General features: G+C 35.1%; 1 protein-coding gene across 2 annotated transcripts in view; it reads left to right on the top strand.

Moving 5' to 3' along the window:
* KCNH5 (potassium voltage-gated channel subfamily H member 5) overlaps positions 1-21,808 on the top strand; it is a 332,682-nt gene extending 310,874 nt beyond the window's left edge. For both annotated transcript variants that reach the window (XM_007192964.2, XM_057541888.1), the window contains one exon: positions 16,314-21,808. In XM_007192964.2, the coding sequence (XP_007193026.1) occupies positions 16,314-17,261 (948 nt within the window). In that variant the 3' untranslated portion in view covers positions 17,262-21,808. The remainder of the gene's footprint in view (positions 1-16,313) is intronic.
* The last annotated feature ends 1,951 nt before the right edge of the window (positions 21,809-23,759 follow it).

The following is a 23,759-nucleotide window of genomic DNA, read 5'->3' as shown; positions in this document are numbered from 1 at the left end:
GATATACATTTCTAAATCTTTCTAGAGGTTAATACTACAATAGAGATAATTATTTACCTACTCAATCTGTATTTCCCAACAGCAAAAAATTTGTGTGTGATATTAACTAAAAGCTGCATCATTCTTTTAGCATCAAATGCAAAAATTAACACATATTTAAATAAATGTACTAGAGTTGGTTTTCCAGACAAAAGCCGTGGAAATTTTCTTTCGTCAAGAAAATAGTTCTTAAGGTATTGTAACTGCCTTACCTCAGTAATTGTTCTCCCTGAGGCACAGCAATTATCTTACAAGGCAAAAGCTAAAGCCACATATTAGGCGTGTTCCTGGGGACAAAGGAATAGTATCAGATGAGATCTAGTAGGGTAATATAGCTGAAAGTGCACTGTAAACTACAAAACAAAATTATACATAGCATTAGGAATGTCAGCATGGAATAGTGGCAGGAGCACTGGCGTCGGCATCAGGAAATAGATTTCAGTCCCAGCTTGGCCATTTACTAGCTAAATGAGTTTAAGCAAGTCACATAACTTCTCTGACCTTCATCTGTTAAATAGCGATAATAATAATTGCCCTTCCTGAGTTGTGGAGTTGCAGTGGGAGAGGGGATGAGGTAACATATGCTAAGGTGTGTTATAAAATGTATCATATTTGACAAATGTTAAACAATGTTATTTTCTACTTGCATACTGAAGAGTCCCACTACATATTCACATGTCTACATCTCCTGTGTATTAAACTTTCAGCCTAGAGTCATGAGTTTGGTGTATGCCATTATTAAAGTGATTTAACCTCCTTTATCATTTAATTTCCTTCTCCCCAGTCCTTTGAGCCTTTAAATCCTTTGCATCGCCCCTAAATTTAGATCAGGCATTCTTAAATCAGACTAGTCTAGTTGAGTCCAATAGAACCGGTTGGAAACCACGCTTTGTCTCTCGTTAGCTGTGTAGACTTGGGGAAGATTTTTAAATCTCTCTAAGCCTCAGTTTTTTGTTTTTTGGTTTTTTTGAAATTTATTTATTTATTTATTTATTATTTTTAGCTGTGTTGGGTCTTCGTTTCTGTGCAAGGGCTTTCTCTAGTTGCGGCAAGCGGGGACCACTCTTCATTGCGGTGCTCGGGCCTCTCACTGTCGTGGCCTCTCTTGTTGCGGAGCACAGGCTCCAGACGCGCAGGCTCAGTAGTTGTGGCTCACGGGCCCAGTTGCTCCGCGGCATGTGGGATCTTCCCAGACCAGGGCTCGAACCCGTGTGCCCTGCATTGGCAGGCAGATTCTCAACCACTGCGCCACCAGGGAAGCCGTAAGCCTGAATTTTTTAATCTATAAAATGGATTATTGTGAAATTTAAATGAGCAAATAATCCATGGGAAATACTTAGTAAAATTCCCCTAATCCAATATTTTTATTGCAGTAATTCCAAGGTGAAAACATGTGGAAGCAATAGCTACTATGAATAGAATAATTATGTTCTCAAAAGCAGTGTGGTCTAGTGGTTCATGTATGGGTCTCAGGCAATACTAGGGGCTTTATTCTTACATTCATAGCAAAACATAATGGACATGGTTTTTCTTCATCAGTTTTGTTCCTTTGAACTTGAGTGTGCTAAAAATTCTATACTAAGAACTTTGAAATAAAATAACTTTATTCTTCTGAATCTTCTTCTGAATTTTCAAATGCTAACAAATAGTCACAGTTGAAAATTATAGTTACTTAGAAGCATTCTTTTTTTTTTTCTTAATAGTACATATTATGTTGTGTTCAGACTCTGGGGCAATAAATTTTCTTTTATTCTTGTTTAGCAATGCCTTTACAATTATTTTCTTTTTTAATGACAGGTTCCCCCAAATTAGTTAGTTTTGTTTTTGTTTTTACCAATATATCAAGTGTGTAAATGACAATTTTCAACTCAGTATACTTAAGACAATGTGCTGTTGAATTCAAATTTGAATCTCCAATATGTCTGTCGCCAGTAAAACTATGTGAATGTTTGTTTAATTATTACCCCTGCATTGTTCATGACTTATGTAATTATTTTTCTTCTGGGTCAATGATCAATATTTTCATTTGTCTTGGTGAATAGTTATGGAAATAGTTTTAATTTCATGTCTATTTATTGATAAATTTATATTTTTGTGTGTGAGAGGAAGTTTGTGAGTTGAAAGTAATTTTTGGAAAGTTTATGGTTCTCTTTTTAGATATTATTTGAATTTTTAATTGTTGGCAAAAACATAACATAAAACTTCCCAACTTAAACTGTACAGTACAGTGTGTTAAATTGCACCTTGGGGAAGAATGCAATGCTCCTGGGCATCAGCATAAATTGATATCAATAGTGAGACTTTGCCACCATTAATTCTAAAATATGTGGCATTGACTTAGCAGGAGTAGAAATAAGTGAGGAAATTGATATTTGAGACTTGAAAAGATGTAGACAAATATCTTCCAGTGACAAAACATTTGGTAAAGTGGCTACCTCTGATTGCCTTCCAATGCTCTATTTCTTTTGGAACAGTTTGGAAAGCACAGTATTAGTAGCGAGTTGGGGTTGTGACTGGTTACACTTAGCAAGGCATGAGAAGAAAGAGGTGGTCACTGGCAAGAACTGGCTGTTTGTAAGCAGATATGGAAGGGAATTTAGAACAGGGAAAATCAGAAATAAGATTGAAAAGTCATTGTACAAAATAGTCTATTAAGACGGTTTTGTGCCAAAGATCAGATAATAGATATGACCACCCATCAAGCCCAATGCCTTCAAAGTAGTTTCCATCATGGAGAAAGAGACAGAGGCAGAGAGCAACAGAGAGACATGGTGCCAACAAAGAAAAGGATTAAACCAGGCTTGAGAATTATATCTAGGAAAGAACTTTTCGTGAGGTTGCAGGAGCACGGAATTGACTATAAACAGATCAGAAACTTACTAAATTTTTTTAGATAGTTATATTGCCAAAGAAGCCATAAGCTTGGTCTTAAAAAGTCATTTTGCTATGTGAGCTCAAAACCAAACCTTAGGCCCCAAAATTTTGCACAGGCAGGAAGAAGCTGAGGAAGACAAATTCCTGGACAAATTCTCCAATCCCCAAATTAGGTTTGAACTATAGAGGGAAAAGGACAAAAAAGAACATCCAAAGAGATAGAATCAGGAGCCACAGAGAACAATGGATGAGAGAGCTTATCCCAGGTAGCAGACTGAGAGACCAACAAAGGAATTTACCCTACTGCCAGGGCAGAGGGGCCTCACAATGCCTGCCTGGCAGATTTCATCATTGCTGTGGACCAGCAACTGCTGAGCCTCTCAGCCATTATTCCCTACCCCTTTTTATGGGAGTGTTTAATCAGTTATCCTGTTCCTGCTCCACTTTTATACATTGTGCACATGTTGATATATGCATGTGTGTATATATGCATGCATATTTGTGTGTGTGTGTGTGTGTGTGTGTGTGTGTGTGTGTGTGTGTGTGTCTAGGGGGGCAGATACCTTGTCTTTATAGTTTATAGGGCACCATATCAGGTTTCACCATCTCAGAAAATGGTACTGCTATTTATACTTTTGCTTAGCCTAAACAGAGACTTAAAAAAATTTTTTTTCTCTTCTCTCAGATTGTTTATCCAGCCCATTAGTCTTACTGGCAAAATAAATCCAGAATTTGACCACTTGTCACTACCTCCATTTCTACCTCTCTGGTCTAAGTCACCATGATGTCCCCCCAGAATTACTCAAAAAGCCTCCTGATTGGTACCCTCCTCCTATAATTCCGACCGTACAATTTGTTTTCCCCACAGCAGCCTGAGCTATCCTTTTAGAGTGGAAGTGAGACAGTGTGAATCCTCTGCTCCAAAGTCTGCATGGCTTCTCCTCACATTTAAAAACCAAAGTCCCTGGCCTCCTCGCCAGTCATTCTCCCCGTGTACGAAGTGCCACCCACTCTGCCCTCCTTACCATTCCTCAAACATGCAGAGCGTCCTCTCAGCTTGGGTCCCCCCTCTCCCCATGGCCATCTGCATGGCCCACTTCTTCATTCCATGACTACCTTTGCTCCAGTAACACTTCCTCATAAAGACCCAACCACTTTGCCACTCCTTATTTTTCTTTGTACCCCACATCATCACCTGACATTTTATGGAATATTTAAAGGGTTTTGTTTTGTTTACTGATGTATACCTAACTGAAAAACAGGGCCTGAAACATGGTAGGTGTTTAACAAATACTCACAATATGAATGAATATCTTGTTTGCTGCTGTATCTCACCATTAATGTGTCACAAAATAAATGCCGTTAGAGTGTAAAATAGGATGGACCCAATTCTACCTGGGGCGGTAAGTGAAAGCCTCCCAGCAGGGGTAGTTTCATGGATACCCGACCCGTGCAGTCATGCAGGCCTTGCATTTAGAAGAGCCCTGCTCTTGGCTGAACGCTCTGCTGCTGCTATCTTGAAATTCTTAATAATTTTGAACAATGAGACCTGCTTTTTTTGTAGTGACATAATTCTCACACCATACAATTCACCATTTTAAAGTGTACAATTCAGTGTTTTTTAGTATATTCACAAAGTTGTGCAACCATCATCACTATCTAATTCCAGAACATTTTCATTACCCCAAAAAGAAACCCCACACCTGCTGGTAGTCATTCCCCATTTCCCACATCCCCATGCCCCTGGAAAACATTAATATACTTTCTGACTAAATTTTCCCATTCTATACATTTCATATAAGTGAAATCATACAATACATAACGTTTTGTGTTAGGCTTCTTTCGCTTAGGGTCATATTTTCAAGGTGTAGGATGTATCAGTACTTCGTTTCCTTTTATGGCTGGGTAATATTCCATTGTAAAGTTATACCACATTTTGTTTGCTGATTCATCCATTAACAGATATTTGGGTTGTTTCTACTTTTGGTCTATCATGAATAATACTACTATGAACATTCATGTACAAGTTTTTGCATGACTGTATGTTTTTAATTTTCTTGGATGTATACTCAGGAGTGGAATTGCTGGGTTGTATGAGTACTCTACGTTTAACTTTTTGGGAAACTGCCAAGCTGTTTTCCACAGAGGCTGTAGCATTTAATATTCCCACCAGCAATGAATGAGGGTTCCAATTTCTCTACATCCTCCCAACACTTGGTATTTTCTGTTATTAATAATATTTGTTATCTTTTAATTATAGCCATCCTAGAGGATGTGAAATGTATATCATTGTGGTTTTGACTTTCATTTCCCTAATGACTAATTATGCTGAACATCTTTTCATGTGCCTATTGGTCATTTGTATACCATCTTTGGGGAAATGTCTATTCAAATTCTTTGACCATTTTTATATATTTTTTTAATAGAAGTTTAGTGGACTCACGATGTTGTGTTAATTTCCGGTGAACAGCAAAGTGATTCAGTTATACATACATACATATATATATATATATATATATATATATATATACACACATATATATATATATATATATTCTTTTTCAGATTGTTTTCCCTTATAGGTTATTACAAAATATTGAGTATAGTTCCCTGTGCTATACAGTAGGTCCTTGTTGGTTATCTATTTTATATATAGTAGTGTGTATGTGTTAATCTCACACCTAATTTATCCCTCCCCCTCTATCGTTTCCCCTTTGGTAACCATAAGTTTGTTTTCTATATCTATGAGTCAATTTCTGTTTTGTATATAAGTTTATTTGTATCATTTTCTTTTTTAGATTCCACATATAAGCAATATCATATGATATTTGTCTTTCTCTGACTTACTTCACTTAGTATGATAATCTCTAGGTCTATCTGTGTTGCTGCAAATGGTATTATTTCATTCTTTTTTATGACTAATTCTTTTTTATGACTAACATTGTATATATGTTCCACATCTTCTTTATCCATTCATCTGTCGATGGACATTTAGGTTGCTTCCATGTTCTGGCTATTGTAACTATTTTTAAATTTAAATTTTTTTGTCTTTTAATTGTTGAATCGTAATAGGTCTTTATATATTCTGTATGCTAGATCAGGTATATGATTTGCAAATATTTTCTCCCATTTTGTGAGTTTTTTTACTTTTGTGATAGTGTCCTTTGAAGCAAAAAAGTTTTGAATTTTTGTGAAGCCCAATTTATTTATTTAATATATTTGGTAGCTTGAGATTTAGATGTCTAAGAAAGCTTTGCCTAATTCAGGGTCACTAAAATTTGTGCCTTGGATTTCTTCTAGGAATTTTATAGTTTTAGCTCTTACATTTAGGTCTTTGATACATTTGGAGTCAAATTTTGTATATGGTATGAGGCTGTCATCCATATTCATATTTTATTTGTAAATATGCAGTTGCTCCAGCAGCATTTGTTGAAAAGATTGATCTTTCTTCATTGAATCCCCTTGGCAGCCTTGTCAAAAAGCAATTGACCATAAATGCATAGGTGTATTTATTTATTTATCTGTTTATTTATTTATTTACCTTAGTTCTATTCCATTGATGTATATGCCAGCACCACACTGTCTTGATTACTATAGCTTTGTAACAAGATTTTTTTCCTCATGTTTTTGATTTCTTTTCTTTTTTTAGATTCTTTTCCCATATAGGCCATTACAGAGTATTGAGTAGAGTTCCCTGTGCTATACAACAGGTTCTTATTAGTTATCTATTTTATATATAGTAAATAGTATGTATATGTCAGTCCCAATCTCCCAGTTTATCCCTGCCCCCTTATCCCCTGGTAACCATAAGCTTGTTTTCTACATCCATGACTCTACTTCTATTTTGTAAATAAGTTCATTTGTACCCTTGTTTTTAGATAATACATATAAGCAATATCATATGATATTTGTCTTTCTGTGTCTGGCTTACTTCACTCACTATGACAATCTCTAGGTCCGTCCATGTTGCTGCAAATGGTATTGTTTTGTTCTTTTTTATGGCTGAGTAATATTCCATTGTATATATGTGCCACATCTTCTTTATCCATTCTTCTGTTGATGGACATTTAGGATGCTTCCATGTCCTGGCTATTATAAATAGTGCTGCAATGAACATTGCATGTATCTTTTTGAATTATGGTTTCCTCCAGGTATATGCCCAGGAGTTGGATTGCTGGGTCACATGGTAGTTCTATTTTTAGTTTTTTAAGGAACCTCCATACTGTTCTCCATAGTGGCTGTACCAATTTACATTCCCACCAACAGTGTAGGAGGGTTCCCTTTTCTCCACACCCTCTTCAGCATTTATAGTTTGTAGATGTTTTGATGATGGCCATTCTGACTGGTGTGTGGTGATACCTCATTGTAGTTTTGATTTGCATTTCTCTAATTAGTTATAATAAGTTTTTAAACTGGGAATATGAATCCTCCAATTACATTTGTATATTTTGATTTTTTTAAGCTATTCTGAGTCCCTCGCATTTCCACCTGAATTTTAGGATCAGCTTGTCAATTTCTGAAAAATAAGCAGTAATAATTTTGATAGGAATTGAATTAAATCTACAGATCAATTTGGGGAATACTGTAATGTTAACAATATTAAGTCTTTCAACCCATAAACATGAGATGTCTTTCTATTTATTTAGGTCTTCTTTAATTTATTTCAACAATGTTTTATAGTTTTTGTGTATAAGTCCTGCACTTATTTTGTTAAAATTTTTCCTAAGTATTCTATTCTCTTTGATGCTATTTTCAATGACATTATTTTATTAGCTTTATTTTCAGATGGTTCATTACTAGTGTATAGAAATACAACTAACTTTGATGTTGATTTTGTATCCTGTATTCTTGCTGAACTCCTTTATTAGCTCTAATAGTTTTGTGTGCGTGTGTGTGCACGTGCGTGTGGATTTTCTGTGTACCTAATCATGTCATCTCCAAATCAAGATAGTTTTAATTCTTTTTCATTCTGGATGTCTTTTATTTCATTTTCTTGACAATTTCCCTGGCTAGAACCTTTAGCACAATGATGAATAGGGGTGGCAAGATGGCACATGCTTGTTTCTTTCCTGAACTCAGGGGAGAGCTTTCAGTATTTTACCATTAAGCATGACATTAGAGGACCTGAATTTTTATGTTTATTTGGCCCTACATATTATGTAGCTGGTTCTGCCTCATAAAGAAGAGCACAGTTGGGCAAAGAATTAAAGGATAAGTAGGAGCTCCCCAGCAGGTTAGGAGGAGGAGAGAGAACAATATGTGCAGTATTACATTCTGGATCTCAAAGTGATTCAGTGGCTGGTGTGTTAAGGTCAAGTGAGACTGAAGAAAATAGAGATTGTAGGGGCAGGTAGACTGAACCACTGTAGGCTTGCTGACTTTATTAAAGAGCTTTAGTTTTCCTCTGTGATTTTTTGCGTGGGACACTATCATATCTGATACACAATAGCAAAGAATGGAATAAAGGGAAATGAAGCTAGAAATTGAGGCAAGGAGGACAAATCATGGATTACTGCAATATTTGAGACAGTGAATCTAAACCTTGCCAGCTTTACCTTGGAACAGCTATATTCTTGGTTTTGAAGACTTTAGCTTCCTTCTTTTATTATTTTTTTAATGAAAAAAAGACTTTAGTTATAAAAACATGTAATTGTATCAGTAATTCTAGAATGTCCTGCATTTGCATCTTACTCACCACCCTTATTCACATTAGGCATTTCCCAACACATTAACAAAATCAAAACATATTCTTTTTCTCACTTCCTTTTTCCTTTCTACTCACCTCCCTTCCTTCCTTTTTCTTTACATTAATCAGTTAATTAATTAATTCCTCAAAGTTTATTTAGGACCGAAGAGGCTAAACTAGATCTGTAACACATTCCTTGCCCCTGAAGAGCCTATAGATCTATGAGTGGCTGAAATGAAGCAAGGCAGCCATATTTCAAACAGAGAGTGATGCACCATTGTTATCCTTCAGTCACACATGGTCACCTACCACAGCTCTGTCACTGTGGCCTTTGTTAAGAAAAGTTTATAGCCTCTGATATATACATGATAGTGTTTAATAAGTACTGCTTTGTTGTATTAGTTCAGGTTGGAATGACTGAAAGGACTAGAGTTAGAATTAGTGACTAAGTTTATAGAAGCAGTAAAAAGAACCAAAGAACCAAACCAGCTAGATCCTTAAATGTCAGATGAACTGGAGCTGCTGCTTGATTGCATATATCTATAGATTCCTAGTCAATTCACAGATCTGGAAAGTGATGGGTCATTTCAGAGAGCGCACCTCTATCCTCCAAATTACATAACACTAAATCCATGTCATTAAATAAATGATTCTAACCCCTTTTTTTCCCCCTGCCTTTATTGGATTTCAAAGTTCAGTACACATTCAAATTATTTAATTTTGATATCCCTTTTATGATCAAATGTCCTACTTTTGAAATGGAAAGCTCAGTTGGACATGTTCCCTGTTAAGTTTAAGAAGATTTTATCATTTAAATAAATTAAACCTTCTATCATGGGCTCCCCAGAACATAATGAAGCAAGGAGAAGAAAAGCTTAAATGAAATAAACCTCTTTGCTGATAGAAAGAGTACAGACTATTGTGCATTCTACCAATAGAATCATAGCCTGATTCGTGATTTTTCTTTTTAAATTTTGTCCTTAATTTTTTGGTGTTCATTAGCAATTTGATTTGCCATTGGGCAAAAGACACAGAATACATCAAGTGCAGGAGGTTCTAGATTATTAACACTGAGGAAAAAAAAACAAATGTTGCATTTTTAAAAGCTAATTTGAGTATCAAACACCATGTTGATAATCATGGATATACATTTTTTTTACATGATTTAATTCATGTAAGTTGATCTCCTATGAACTTCACTCAGATCCTTTAACACTTTCTAAAATAATGTTTTGGGGGATTTTGTTTTTTAATCTTTGCCTTCTAGGGAAAAATCATCATCATTTCCATGTTATCATTAAGTAGAATTCATCTATACGGCTTACGTATTGAATTATTGAATTAACAGGACAATTTTTACTTTCTGTATGACATATTGCCAATGTAAGAATCAACTGGATTATGAAAACTCTTATTGTTTGAAGATTCTTTCAATTGCCAAAAAGTAGCATGCAGATTTTTAAATCTAAACTAAACTATACACTGTTTTTAAAGGTTTAACTAAATAAAATTGATCAATCTTTCTATTCCTTACTAATTTGAACCATTTTATTTTACATGATTAAAAAGTTAAAGGTAAAAAGTACTTCTTTAAAAGGAAAGATTCAGCATGAGCTCAGATAATTTATTTGAGAATGTTCATACTTGTAATAGTAATGTAGAATATTTTCCATCCTATTTTTTATGATGAAATGTAGTCTCCTTAGTCATAAAAATACATCGTTATTCAAACTTGGAGTTTAGGGTCATAAAGTGATCTTCAAAACTATAAGGACTTATAGAGATGGCTTATTACATTTAAAGGTTTTGAAATACAGTGAGTTTTGTTTTCTTATTTGTTATATAATGAACTTTTTATAACTTAAGACACAACAGAAAGCTATCATGCTTTACATGTAAGACATAGATCAACTGGTTGTGACACCTCAGTAGATTATTAGTCTCTAAACCCTGTAAATATAATAAAATCAACTCTGTTTTTTTGTTTCTTTGTTTTTAATTTCAGAGCTTATATTCTCTTACCTTGCATTAGGAAAGTTTTGCTTTGTCATCAACTAGAAAATAAGTTCTTAATGGATGTCATTCTATTCTTACAATTGAAGGATTCTGATTCAAGTTCTTTAAAGATTGATTTGTGGGTCAAAGATTTGAACCTGATTCTACTCAGCAAGAATTTGTCAACTCTCTACTTGTTTAACAAGCACAGAGCTTCAGTTGTTTGTTCAATTCACCACTTTGAGGGATGGTTCATCATGGCAAATGCTCTATGAAGGGTTACCTTTTGGATGTTAAACTGCTATATCACTCCCTACTTCACCCACTCACCTATCCAGGTTTTCACAGGGTCCAGAAGATGGTGTCAAAGTTATCTTAAGGAGCTGCAGTAGAGTATAATGGTTAAGACTATTTGTAATCTGACTCCTTGGGTTTGTATCCTGGCCACTTACTAGCTGTGTGACCTAATGCAAACCAGTTAAACTCTTTGTGCCTCAGTTTGCTCTTCCGTAACATGAGAATAATAGGACCTATCTTATAGAGTAGTTATGACAGTTAAATGAGATAATATGTCTGTGACTTCTTTGCTATATGCAAATTTTTATAAGTATTTTTCAATAAGCCAGAATTTCTGCTCTGCAGTCAAAAGAAATAAAATAAATTTAGTCTTATTCAGTAAACTCCATTCAAACCAATAGTTTTTTTAAAGTGACCTCTGGTTTAAAAGCCTGGTTATCTTAAATAGTTTATCAAATCCAGGTGTGAACTCTTAGGACTCTGTCTTCCATATACAAAACCTCATTCTTTCTCATTTCATTTTATATCTTCTTGGTGGCAAAATATGCCAACCCAGTTCTATCTCATTTGTCCCTTGACGCAGACTGGCAGCCTGGCCCTGTGATAGAATTTTTTTTTTTTTTTTCTTTGTTCTCAGTAGTTTGGCATTAGGAGTCTTTGTTCTCCACTTAATAGTAGCAGTGCAGATGGCTTTGTTGGTTCTTGGTGGGGTGGGGCCGGCTGGTGGTAAGGGAAACTGGAGAAAGAAGGCTTTTTCTACTGATATTTTACATGGGTACATTATACCTTTAAATCACAAAGCATCCCAAACCTGGTAAGCACACAATAATTATAAGCAATTATTAGCCATTGTATTGAAAATTTAAAACATAAAGCTGTGGCCTAAGATGTCCACAGATTCTCAGTCTCCAGGAACCCCAAATCTTTCATAAACTGTGAACTTTACATGGCAGTATCAGTATGTCCCATTCAGATAAATAATGCATGATTTCTTAGTGTGTGTCCTAAATATTACATGGATGTCCTGCATTTTATCTGACACCCCTATGTGCCCTCCTCCACTGTTCATTTGAAATAGATGCTTTTTTCCCCAAACGTGAAGGGTAATATCAGTTACCATACTGCACTAAGGCTATGTCTTTCCAAGGTTAAGTAACTACCTTTAAAAAGGCAAACAAGGTCAGAGCGGAGTGGGAAGGAGGATGTCATGTCAGTTGATAGAATCAAAGTAAATGCCTTTTCAATGAATGGAGATGATATAGGAATAGAGTATCTGTGTTTCCATGTTTTGATTTGTCCAGTACCAAAGAGTGTTAATATCTTGAAGGTTTAGCATGAGCCCTGTTTACTCAGGAAGCACAAGAAACATGTCAACCCTTTGAAAGACTTCTAATTAAACTCCTGGAACTTTGATGTCAGACTTAGAGATTAGTATTACATTTTAAAAAAATATCCAGTTTCATGTGCCAGTAGAGAAGGAAAAATATGCTGGTGTTAATAGACAGCTATTGAATTTAGAGAATATTTATTTTAAAATACAAATTATTGCCGCTTGATAAGCTATATTTAGTGTATCAATCTTAATTTAGAAAATGATGTGCTTTTAGATGGAGGATTGCTTCTCCTTGACTTTTGTGTTTACAGTGATCATCGCTAGTATTGGTTTCTAGTATGAGGTCAATGATTATATGTTATTCCTGGAAGCTGCTGAATCTCCAAGAGGTGATGAAAATGTTTTCAAACAGGAAGTATTTTATGAGAGTTCAAGGGAGACAACCAGCATATTTTGAGTGTCACTTATGTGCTGGAGACTATGTGCTTCACATGTATTTCTAATCTAACCAACAGCTTAATGAGAGAGGGTGATGGAGGTAAGTAATTTTGCTAGTGTCATAAAATTGTCTGATTCTGAAAGCACATTAATATAACTCCCTTGTGAATATTCCTTATAACCCTCATCTGCAGTTATTTTGTTCTTTAGATGACTGAGCAAAAATCTCACGCTTACCAAATTCACTTCTAACTCTGATAATATAAGTGGTAATAATTTCTTACATAGTCAGCCTTTTAAATTTCTCTTAATGGAGTTGTAACTTCTTCCCAGTATTATTTTCAAAATATATTTTTACTAAAATTTATGCTTACTTATTTGTGAATACTCATCTAACACTACATGTACTATGTATTTAATTTTATATTTGAATTTTAAAGAATATTGGAATTTGAAGAGTCCAACCTCCTCCTCAGTGAAAGTATTACACAGACAACATTCGTATTTCTGTTTGGCTATTTCAGTGGTGTGAGTTTCATGAGTTTTCAAGGCAGTTTATTCAATTAATAGGTAGTAGTTTGAAATGAAATTTGTATACTGACTTGGTATTTACATTCCAGAAACTTCTAAGTATAAATCCTTGTTCTGCCCTCTGGAGCCACATAAATAAATTTAATCCCTCCTCCCACCCAACCCACGTGCTATGTTGGTAAACTGTTTAACTTTTCAGTAGTTTTATAGCCTAGAACCCTTACTATTTGGCCTCTAAACAGAGGATGGTATTAAAAATGGCTTTGGATCATATCTATATGATTCAAAAGAAAACCTTACAAAAAATAGTGATGTATTGCAAGGAAAATTAAGAGATAAATATGTTTTCTTACACATAAAAGTATACACACATGTATATATATACTAACATAAATGTTTACATTTATATATTTAGATATTTTCTATGAAATGGGAACATGAACATGAAAGCAAATAGCTCTGTTCAGTTGTCTCTTTACTATACTCCCTCTCTGATATGCAAGGAAGTGGAACTAAGTAAGCTAAGCAAGCTTTGTCAGTGTTTCTGTGTTGGATTTTAAGTGTATTGCATCTGTTAACTGGCATTGGAATATTTTTCCCTTTAGAAATGATCTTACCCTATCTTCAAGGGTTTCCTTTATAAAACAAAGTACAACTGGTATCTTGTCACACAAGTATAAAGTCATATGTTTTTATTTTTATTTATTTATTTATTTTCAATAAGGTAATTTTATTATTTTTATTATTATTTTTTAACATCTTTATTGGAGTATAATTGCTTTACACCGTTGTGTTACTTTCTGATGTATAACAAAGTGAATCAGCTATACATATACATATATCCCCATATCTCCTCCCTCTTGTGTCTCCCTCCCACCCTCCCTATCCCACCCCTCTAGGTGGTCACAAAGCACCAAGCTGATCTCCCTGTGCTACGCGGCTGCTTCCCACTAGCTATCTATTTTACATTTGGTAGTGTATATATGTCCATGCCACTCTCTCACTTTGTCCCAGTTACCCTTCCCCCTCCCTGTGCCCTCAAGTCCATTCTCTACATCTGCATCTTTATTCCTGTCCTGCCCTGAGGTTCTTCAGAACCTTTCTTTTTTTTTTTAGATTCCATATATATGTGTTAGCATACGGTATTTGTTTTTCTCTTTCTGACTTACTTCACTCTGTATGACAGACTCTAGGTCCATCCACCTCATAACAAATAACTCAGTTTTGTTTCTTTTTATGGCTGAGTAATATTCCATTGTATATATGTACTGCATCTTCTTTATCCATTCATCTTTCAATGGACACTTAGGTAGCTTCCATGTCCTGGCTATTGTAAATAGTGCTGCAATGAACATTGTGGTACATGACTCTTTTTGAATTATGGTTTTCTCAGGATATATGTACAGTAGTGGGATTGCTGGGTCATATGGTAGTTCTATTTTTAGTTTTTTAAGGAACTTCCATACTGTTCTCCACAGTGGCTCTATCAATTTACATTCCCACCAACAGTGCAAGAGGATTCCCTTTTCTCCACACCCTCTCCAGCATTTATTGTTTGTAGATTTTTTGATGATGGCCATTCTGACTGGTGTGAGGTGATACCTCATTGTACTTTTGACGTGCATTTCTCTAATGATTAGTGATGTTGAGCATTCTTTCATGTGTTTGTTGGCAATCTGTATATCTTCTTTGGAGAAATGTCTATTGAGGTCTTCTGCCCATTTTTGGATTGGGGTGTTTGTTTTTTTTGATATTCAGCTGCATGAGCTGCTTGTATATTGTGGAGATTAATCCTTTGTCCATTGCTTCATTTGCAAATATTTTCTCTGATTCTGAGGGTTGTCTTTTTGTCTTGTTGATGCTTTCCTTTGCTGTGCAAAAGCTTTTAAGTTTCATTAGGTCCCATTTGTTTATTTTTGTTTTTATTTCCATTTTTCTAGGAGGTGGATCAAAAAGGATCTTGCTGTAATTTATGTCATAGAGTGTTCTCCCTATGTTTTCCTCTACGAGTTTTATAGCGTCTGGCCTTACATTTAGATCTTTAATCCATTTTGAGTTTATTTTTGTGTATGGTGTTAGGGAGTGTTCTAATTTCATTCTTTTACATGTAGCTGTCCAGTTTTCCCAGCACCACTTATTGAAGAGACTGTCTTTTCTCCATTGTATATTCTTGCCTCCTTTATTAAAGACAAGGTGACCATATGTGTGTGGACTTATCTGTGGGCTTTCTATCCTGTTCCATTGATCTATATTTCTGTTTTTGTGCCAGTACCATACTGTCTTGATTACTGTAGCTTTGTAGTATAGTATGAAGTCCAGGAGCCTGATTCCTCCAGCTCCATTTTTCTTTCTCAAGACTGCTTTGGCTATTTGGGGTCTTTTGTGTTTCCATACAAATTGTGAAATTTTTTGCTCTAGTTCTGTGAAAAATGCCATTGGTAGTTTGATAGGGATTGCATTGAATCTGTAGATTGCTTTGCGTAGTATAGTCATTTTCACAATGTTGATTCTTCCAATCCGAGAACATAGTATATCTCTCCATCTATTTGTATCATCTTTGATTTCTTTCATCAGTGTCTTATAGTTTTCTGCATACAGGTCTTTTGTCTCCTTAGGTAGGTTTATTCCTAGGTATTTTATTCTTTTTGTTGCAGTGGTAAATGAGAGTGTTTCCTTAATTTCTCTTTCAGATTTCTCATCATTAGTGTATAGGAATGCAAGAGATTTCTGTACATTAATTTTGTATCCTGCTACTTTACCAAATTCATTGTTTAGCTTTAATATTTTTCTGGTAGCATCTTTAGGATTCTCTATGTATAGTATCATGTCATCTGCAAACAGTGACAGCTTTACTTCTTCTTTTCCGATTTGGATTCCTTTTATTTCTTTTTCTTCTCTGATTGCTGTGGCTAAAACTTCCAAAACTATGTTGAATAATAGTGGTGAGAGTGGGCAACCTTGTCTTGTTCCTAATCTTATTGGAAGTGGTTTAAGTTTTTCACCATTGAGAATGATGTTGACTGTGGGTTTGTCATATATGACCTTTATTATGTAGAGGTAAATTGTCTCTATGCCTACTGTTTTTATTATCATGTTTTTTATCTCTCTCCCCCTCCACAGATCATTTTCCGCAAAATCAGTGATGTGAAGAAAGAAGAGGAGGAGCGCCTCAGACAAAAGAATGAGGTCACCCTCAGCATCCCCGTGGACCACCCAGTAAGAAAGCTCTTCCAGAAGTTCAAGCAGCAGAAGGAGCTGCGGAATCAGGGGTCAACGCAGAGTGACCCTGAGCGGAACCAGCTGCAGGTAGAAAGCCGCTCTTTACAGAATGGAGCCTCCATCACTGGCACCAGTGTGGTCACCGTGTCACAGATTACGCCCATTCAGACATCTCTGGCCTATGTGAAAACCAGCGAGTCCCTCAAACAAAACAACCGTGATGCCATGGAACTCAAGCCCAGTGGCGGTGCTGACCCCAAATGTCTCAAAGTCAACAGCCCCATAAGAATGAAGAATGGAAATGGAAAAGGGTGGCTGCGACTCAAGAATAATATGGGAGCCCATGAGGAGAAGAAGGAAGACTGGAATAATGTCACTAAAGCTGAGTCGATGGGGCTACTGTCCGAGGACCCCAAGGGCAGTGATTCAGAGAACAGCGTCACCAAAAATCCATTAAGAAAAACAGATTCTTGTGACAGTGGGATTACAAAAAGTGACCTTCGTTTGGATAAGGCTGGGGAGGCGCGAAGTCCGCTAGAGCATAGCCCCATCCAGGCTGATGCCAAGCACCCCTTTTATCCCATCCCTGAGCAGGCCTTACAGACCACACTGCAGGAAGTCAAACATGAACTCAAAGAGGACATTCAGCTGCTAAGCTGCAGAATGACTGCCCTGGAGAAGCAGGTGGCAGAAATTTTAAAAATACTTTCAGAAAAAAGTGTGCCCCCGACCTCTTCTCCCAAATCCCAAATGCCGCTCCAAGTACCTCCCCAAATACCGTGTCAGGATATTTTTAGTGTTTCAAGGCCTGAGACACCTGAATCTGACAAAGATGATATCCACTTTTAATATATATATATATATACACATATATATTTGTTAATATGTTAAAAATAGTATATACATCTATATACATATGTGTGTATATACAGTATATACATATATATATATATTTTCACTTGCTTTCAATATGATGAACACAATATGGATTTTGATATGTAAATATTGCATGTCCAGCTGGATTCTGGCCTGCCAAAGAAGATAATTATTAAAAACATAGATCTCGCTTGTATATTATGCAGTTGACTGCATGTACGCTTTACATTTATTTATAATCTCTATAATTTTAAAAGGTATGATTTTTGTTAACCAAGGCAATGTAATAGTTAAAGAATCAGGGTCCAACCTGCCAATGTTGCCATGACAAATTTGATCTCAGGCCGACTATATTGAGCTGTCATTTCCTCACTCTTCTGTTAAGTTAAAATTATAAATTAATGCCAAGGAAGCATTCAACACTTTAAAATGTTAGTGCCATTTTGTGATCCCTTTCCATAGGCTATTTTTCTGTAACTTAGTGTTAGGTTATTTTCCCCAATAGACAGTGTTTGCTCCATTTAAATGACTGTTTTGTTGCCTCAGTCAGATAGCAGTGTGGGATGCTGAGAACTTACTGCTATGGGGTTTGTGCATGAATTGCATTTTTGCTCAACTATACCTCTCCTTTTTTAACATTATACTTAGATAGTAATCATAAACTCTTATGTAAGGATATCCCTACTCCCTCTGTCTTGAATAACAGCCACCATCTTATAAGCTGATTTTATCAACCCCATAAATATGAAACTATTAATATAGTGTATATTATAGAAATACTGCATCACAGGGTAAAAGGGCCTTTTAACAACTCATGTTAGAGATGGTGATTTTCCAAAGGTGATGAATGTTCTAAATTTGTTTTTTTAAAACTTGTTCAAGGGTGAAGTTAAAAGGCTCTTAGCAAAGAAACAAGCAAACAAAATACATTTAAGTAATCATATCAAAAATTAAACTAGAATGATATAAAATAAAAAAGAATATAAATAGACAAGTTTTTGTAGCTTATTCGTGACTTAGAAAGAATGAAACACGGGTACAGAATTGTTCACACCTGATTCTTAACTGCTTATAGAGGTAATACATGAAATGTGGTTAGAAAAAAAAGAAAACTAAATAGTAGACGTTAAGTTGCTCAACTCAGACAACTGCTTTTCTATAATTTTCTTCTGGTTACAATTTTCTAAAGCTTTTTTTGCACACAGTTCTACTGCTGGACTTCTGCTGAGTTGATACAATAGACTACCACAGCTCAGACAGATCCGCTCATGAAAGGGGGGTACTAAAGACTGAATTTCAGAGTCTTTTGGGCCACAAATTCTCTTCTTAGAAAGTGCCTATTATCAACCAAAAAAAAAAGTAACAAAAGGCTGTGTATAGCTAGACTCTTAAATGCTGTGTATTGAGAATAAAATGCACACTCATTTGTGAGAAACTAGAAAACTTTATTTCTTTTGACTAAAGTTTACTTTATAAAGTTGATCAGAGAGGCATACTTTTAAATTGCTGCATGCATGACATTTAGCAGTGGGAGCAGGGCAGTTAATGTTTGCATCAAGTTGAAAATATATAGCAGTAATTTGTATATTATTACATATATGACCATCTGTACATATATGTTAACATACACAAGATGATAGCAAAATCAAAGGAGATATTTTGATGTACTGTACCCATTTTTATGAGCTTTTTAAACTATCTCTGAGGATCCCCAAACAAAAGCAACAGAACTGAAAAACAAGTTACGACCATCAGACTGGAGAAGTGAAAAAACAAAGTGATTTATAAAAACAGTTGATATTTTAGAATTTCTATTAGAGGTTCTTCACATGCCCACAAGATGTGCCTCTTTAATCCAGGAGTCTCAGAACAGATGTTATCTGCCATGGGTTCCATTTTCCTTTCTTTGTGCCCATAACTTCCATTTCTCAAAATGGAAGTTTTCAGGGGAACACATCTCCATGCTATGCTACAATATCTACCTACCATAGGCACAAGACAATGAGGTAACCATGGTGTAAGAAATCAACATTGAAATTGAGACTCTGTTGCTTTTATGATGAGGATGGTACCTTTTTCTTGACTTCAGATGTTTATTGAATTTCAGGGTATTTTCTATTTAACCATGTATGAGACAAGCTTGGCTAAGCTTTCAAAGTGCGTGGTAAAAATAATCTGAGTACAGAAATGTTTAGTTTAACTTTAGCCATGTGCTTCAGAAATACCAGTTGGTGTAAAGGTATGAGTGACTGTGAAGCAGCAGGGCAGTTTGTAATTGTGATCCATGCCTTTGCTTATTAGTGTTGCTAATATCTGCTGTGTTCTGACATTGACTCAGAGCTTCATCCAATTGACCTACAATATCGATGTTCATATATAGAGGAAAGAACCTTATACTTTAGAACTACTTCAGGTTGTCACAAAAAAGGGAAGAGTATCGGTTGCTTATTTATGGTGCAGTTATCACAGTATTCTTTTCCAGCCACCTCTGTTCCTGTGTGCATGATATGATGAAGTGCTGAATGCACTCTGCTGTTTTCAGAAGGAATGCATGTGTTCAGCTAACATTGTATATAGAGTAGTCTTTTAGGTTTCCAGATTCCACAACTCTTTCCAGTCAAACTTACTCAGATTTGAATGAGGGGTGAGCACTTGCTTTAATACGTGCAGTAATGATACAGTCATGTTCTGTGTTGCCTCAACCAGCACATAGACAGTAGATTCTCTTTTGGGGGACCAGATGACTGCATGTTTTATTCTTATACTGTATAGATGCTCTCAGTGCATCCAGAGTAAACTTTTGTATTATTATCTTTCTGAACAATGGAATAATAGGAGTAAATAGATATGTATTTAAAATTTGAACATTTTCCAAAGCAACTTATACACCTTCAATATTTTTCTATGATAATGTATAAGATCAGATGCTGTACCCTGGACAGGTGGTTGTAATGTACTGTGATAACAGAAGTCAAACAAAAACGGAAATGTGAGCTGCATATCATAATGACAAGTTTTATCAGTCTGTATTAGGATATTATTGCACTAAATGTGATCTAGTAAATAGAGGAGCTTATGATAAAAGGCAAATAGGAACATGAAAGGCAGATGACAATGCCAAAGCTGCTCGTGTCCCACATTGACATAAATAGTCTTTAGAATGGTCCAGGCATAGACGTTGAATAGAGACACATACTTCATTGTTAAAATGGAAAATTTTTATTATGACACTGGTTTCATCTTACATTAAGTGTAGAAGTACGAATGTCCTAAGTATTCAGTTAAAAAATTATGTAGATCAGAACAAGAGAATTAGAAAATTTGGGGTTTTAAATTGCTCCTAAGAACAAATATATACTCTGAGAGTACCCAGCACTTTAAAAATATTAATTATGACCACTAATTAAACTGCATTTTGAAAGTTAATCTTATTTGAGCCCAAATGAAAACCGGAGCTTTCTGCCCTTAAATTTAAGGAGATTTGGTTCACCTGTGAGATCTGACCCATATGCTGTTCTATTTTAAATAAATTCTTTTAGAAACCTGTTTTTAAAAAAGTTAGTCTTCAGAACAGTGACTGTTTTTGAAGTGTGCAGTGGCTGACACTAGTGAAATTATTTGTCATATCCCTAATAAATTCCACTATCTTTTAAGATATCTATCTCTTTTCCAAAATTTTATGTAGGTAATAAGAAAATTTGTCTAGAATGTACATATCATACATGAATAACTTTAAAGTAAGAATATTTTGTAACCACGTGAATGTTGTGTTTCATACTTTGTTATGATAAGTGTATTTCTCTTGTGGTCTAGACGGAAAGGGAGAGAAGAAAGAACAACTTTTTGGAAAACTAGAATTCAAGCCTAGGATGAATATCTGAGCTCTGTCTTGGATTCCACATCTAGCTTTGCCACAGTCACACTGTAACTTTGGGCAAGTTAACTGTTTTTTGGTGTATCAGGGGCTTCAGTTTCCCTACTGATAAATAATACAATGAAGGTAAGAACTGCTCCCTTCTTTCACCAAGATGATATTAGGTCAGTGGAAAATCATCTTCCTCTCAGATGAAAATAACATTAAGACAAATTTTTTTTTTTTCATTCATAGCAGACTAGCCAAGATGCACTTTCTAAATATTCTTCTAGGTTTTAGAGAAGACTTCTCTGGTCAGAGTTTGGTGGGGAAAGGCATAAGTAGCTAAATAATTATTGGTCAATGGCATGTGAGTATAAGACTTGAAAATTATCTGGGAATATAGAGCTAATAATCAAATAAACATGGAAAGAATGAAGAACTTTTAGGAAGGAAGAGAGAAATAAGAGAAAAAGGCATATGTAAATATTATGATTTTTCTTATTCTACCTAATAATACTGCTCAGCAGAAATTCTCAATTTTGTGAGAAAAAGTAAACAACTTGGTGAATATTCAAGGTATAGTTCATCTTCAACTTTTTGTATGAAAATAATCATGACTTTCTCAAGATAATGGCTCCACATAGGTAGATGTTCTTATAACAAAATTTTAACTATGAAAGAATCCTTTCCAATGACTAATCAGTTTTTCAGTGTGTATCTTGAACTGGGAAAAAACAGTTTTAAAAAAGGGAAATCATTTGAATTACATTAGAAAACCACTCATGTTGTATCCTAATGAGAGTGTTTTAATTTTAAAAAGTTATAATTTGTAATTAGTAATATTGGTGACTCAAGGAAGCCACTTATAGCATGTAAAAATTTATTTTCAAAAATGAGACTCATTTTGTTAACAATTGTTCGTTCTGCAAAGACAGTCTTGTAAACTAAGAGATACACTCAAACCTGCAGTCACTACATTTGCCATGACCCTTTGAGTAAAGAAAATTACAAGAGCATGTAGAAACAAAGGGGAAATTTTAATGTACTACAAGAGATATTTAGATCTCTTACTGGGTTTTCTAATCTTTCCACCAAATCAGAATTTTAAAATTATTATTACAAATTAGGAATTAGGCATTATTTTGAAAACAGACACAATTTCTCAAGTTAAAGGAAGACTAGTTATAATGCCTGAGACTTTCAAGAAGTATTAGAGGAGGTTTAAGGGGATTGGTCATCATTGACCATGACTTTTTACTATGCGTTGTAATCCTTATGAGTTATTTGCTAAGTGGTCAGTAACGTTTATATTTTTATCTGCTGTGATGGACCCTTGGCATTCCAACTCACAGTCATATTACATATGTATTTGCATATGTAAATAAATATTTTCAGTCAACTTGCTCTCAGTGTAAACTTTGTACTTAACAGCCTAAATGTTGTTAGCAGCTTAGATAATAAAAACTCTTACAGATGTGGCATGACATTTATTATTTTATAGAGGGTTGATATAGATTAATTTGACATTATAGGAAATATTCTTCTTATCTTGGTCTAGGAAAACATATCAAGAGGTGGTACATGTGGGACTACACGATCAGAACAAAAACAGAGTCAGGTTTTAAGTAGGATAGTGGTGCCAGACTTCATGAGTTCACAGGAGTCCAAATCAGGATTTGCATTTTCACATTTGGAATAGATCTACAAAGAAGAGCATAATGGAGGTCGCAGTTTAGTGCATGGAGAGCTAAGCATGGTCACTGGCAATGCTTATGGGTGCAATCAGATCAACTTTGGTGAGTTTGCATAGAATTTTTTTTTTTTGTCTTCCCTCAGCTTTACTAGTGTACATTGCTTTACATTACTTTTATTGACTGCTCTGTGTAAGTATGTGCAGCCTTCTCAATGAGAAGGATTGGCTAAGTCTGGATCTTCCATTAGTCATCAAAAAAAAAAAATATATATATATATATATATATATATGGCTGGGGAATAGATGAGGGAACTTGTCAGGATAGCATAGCTATTGAGATTCTAACACAGGCAGGCAGACCCTGGAGAGAAAACTTCACTTTATAAAATATTGACATTGCAGGGGCTATCTAGTCCAACCACAAATTTCAGATATTTCAAGACGTGTACTTTTAAAGTTTCCTGAATTTAAAATAATTTTTAAAAATTTCACTCTATTATGTAAGTATAAATTTTTATTTTTCATAATAGGTTAGAGTAAATGACAGAGGTTGAAGTCATAACTGTTGCAAGCACAAGGTGCCCTATCCCAATAATGAAATCTTCCTTTATTTCTCCCAACAACTTACCAGTAGAGGTAAGTCACCAAATGTGGCTATAAGTAAGAGGCAAGTTGTGGTCACTGGTATTAACATTTCCTTTTCCAACTGAATTTTAACCCAAAGAGGTAATGCATGATAGTCAAGAAAAGCAAGAAACATTCAGGTTTTTTTCTATAATCTCTCTTAATTTTTAATATTGGGGTTTGGATGAGACTATAGAAATATTTTATTTCTAAAATTTATTTTTGACCCACTGAATTTTAAGTAGATTATGCAGATCTTTTAATTTTTTTTTTTAATTGTACCACTGTTGGCTTCTTG

This window comes from Balaenoptera acutorostrata, chromosome 3 (genome assembly GCF_949987535.1).
Source record: "Balaenoptera acutorostrata chromosome 3, mBalAcu1.1, whole genome shotgun sequence".
NCBI classification, from domain to species: Eukaryota; Metazoa; Chordata; class Mammalia; order Artiodactyla; family Balaenopteridae; genus Balaenoptera; species Balaenoptera acutorostrata.
The sequence above is the reverse complement of the archived record's forward strand: the minus strand, read 5'-3'. Positions and strand labels throughout refer to the sequence as shown.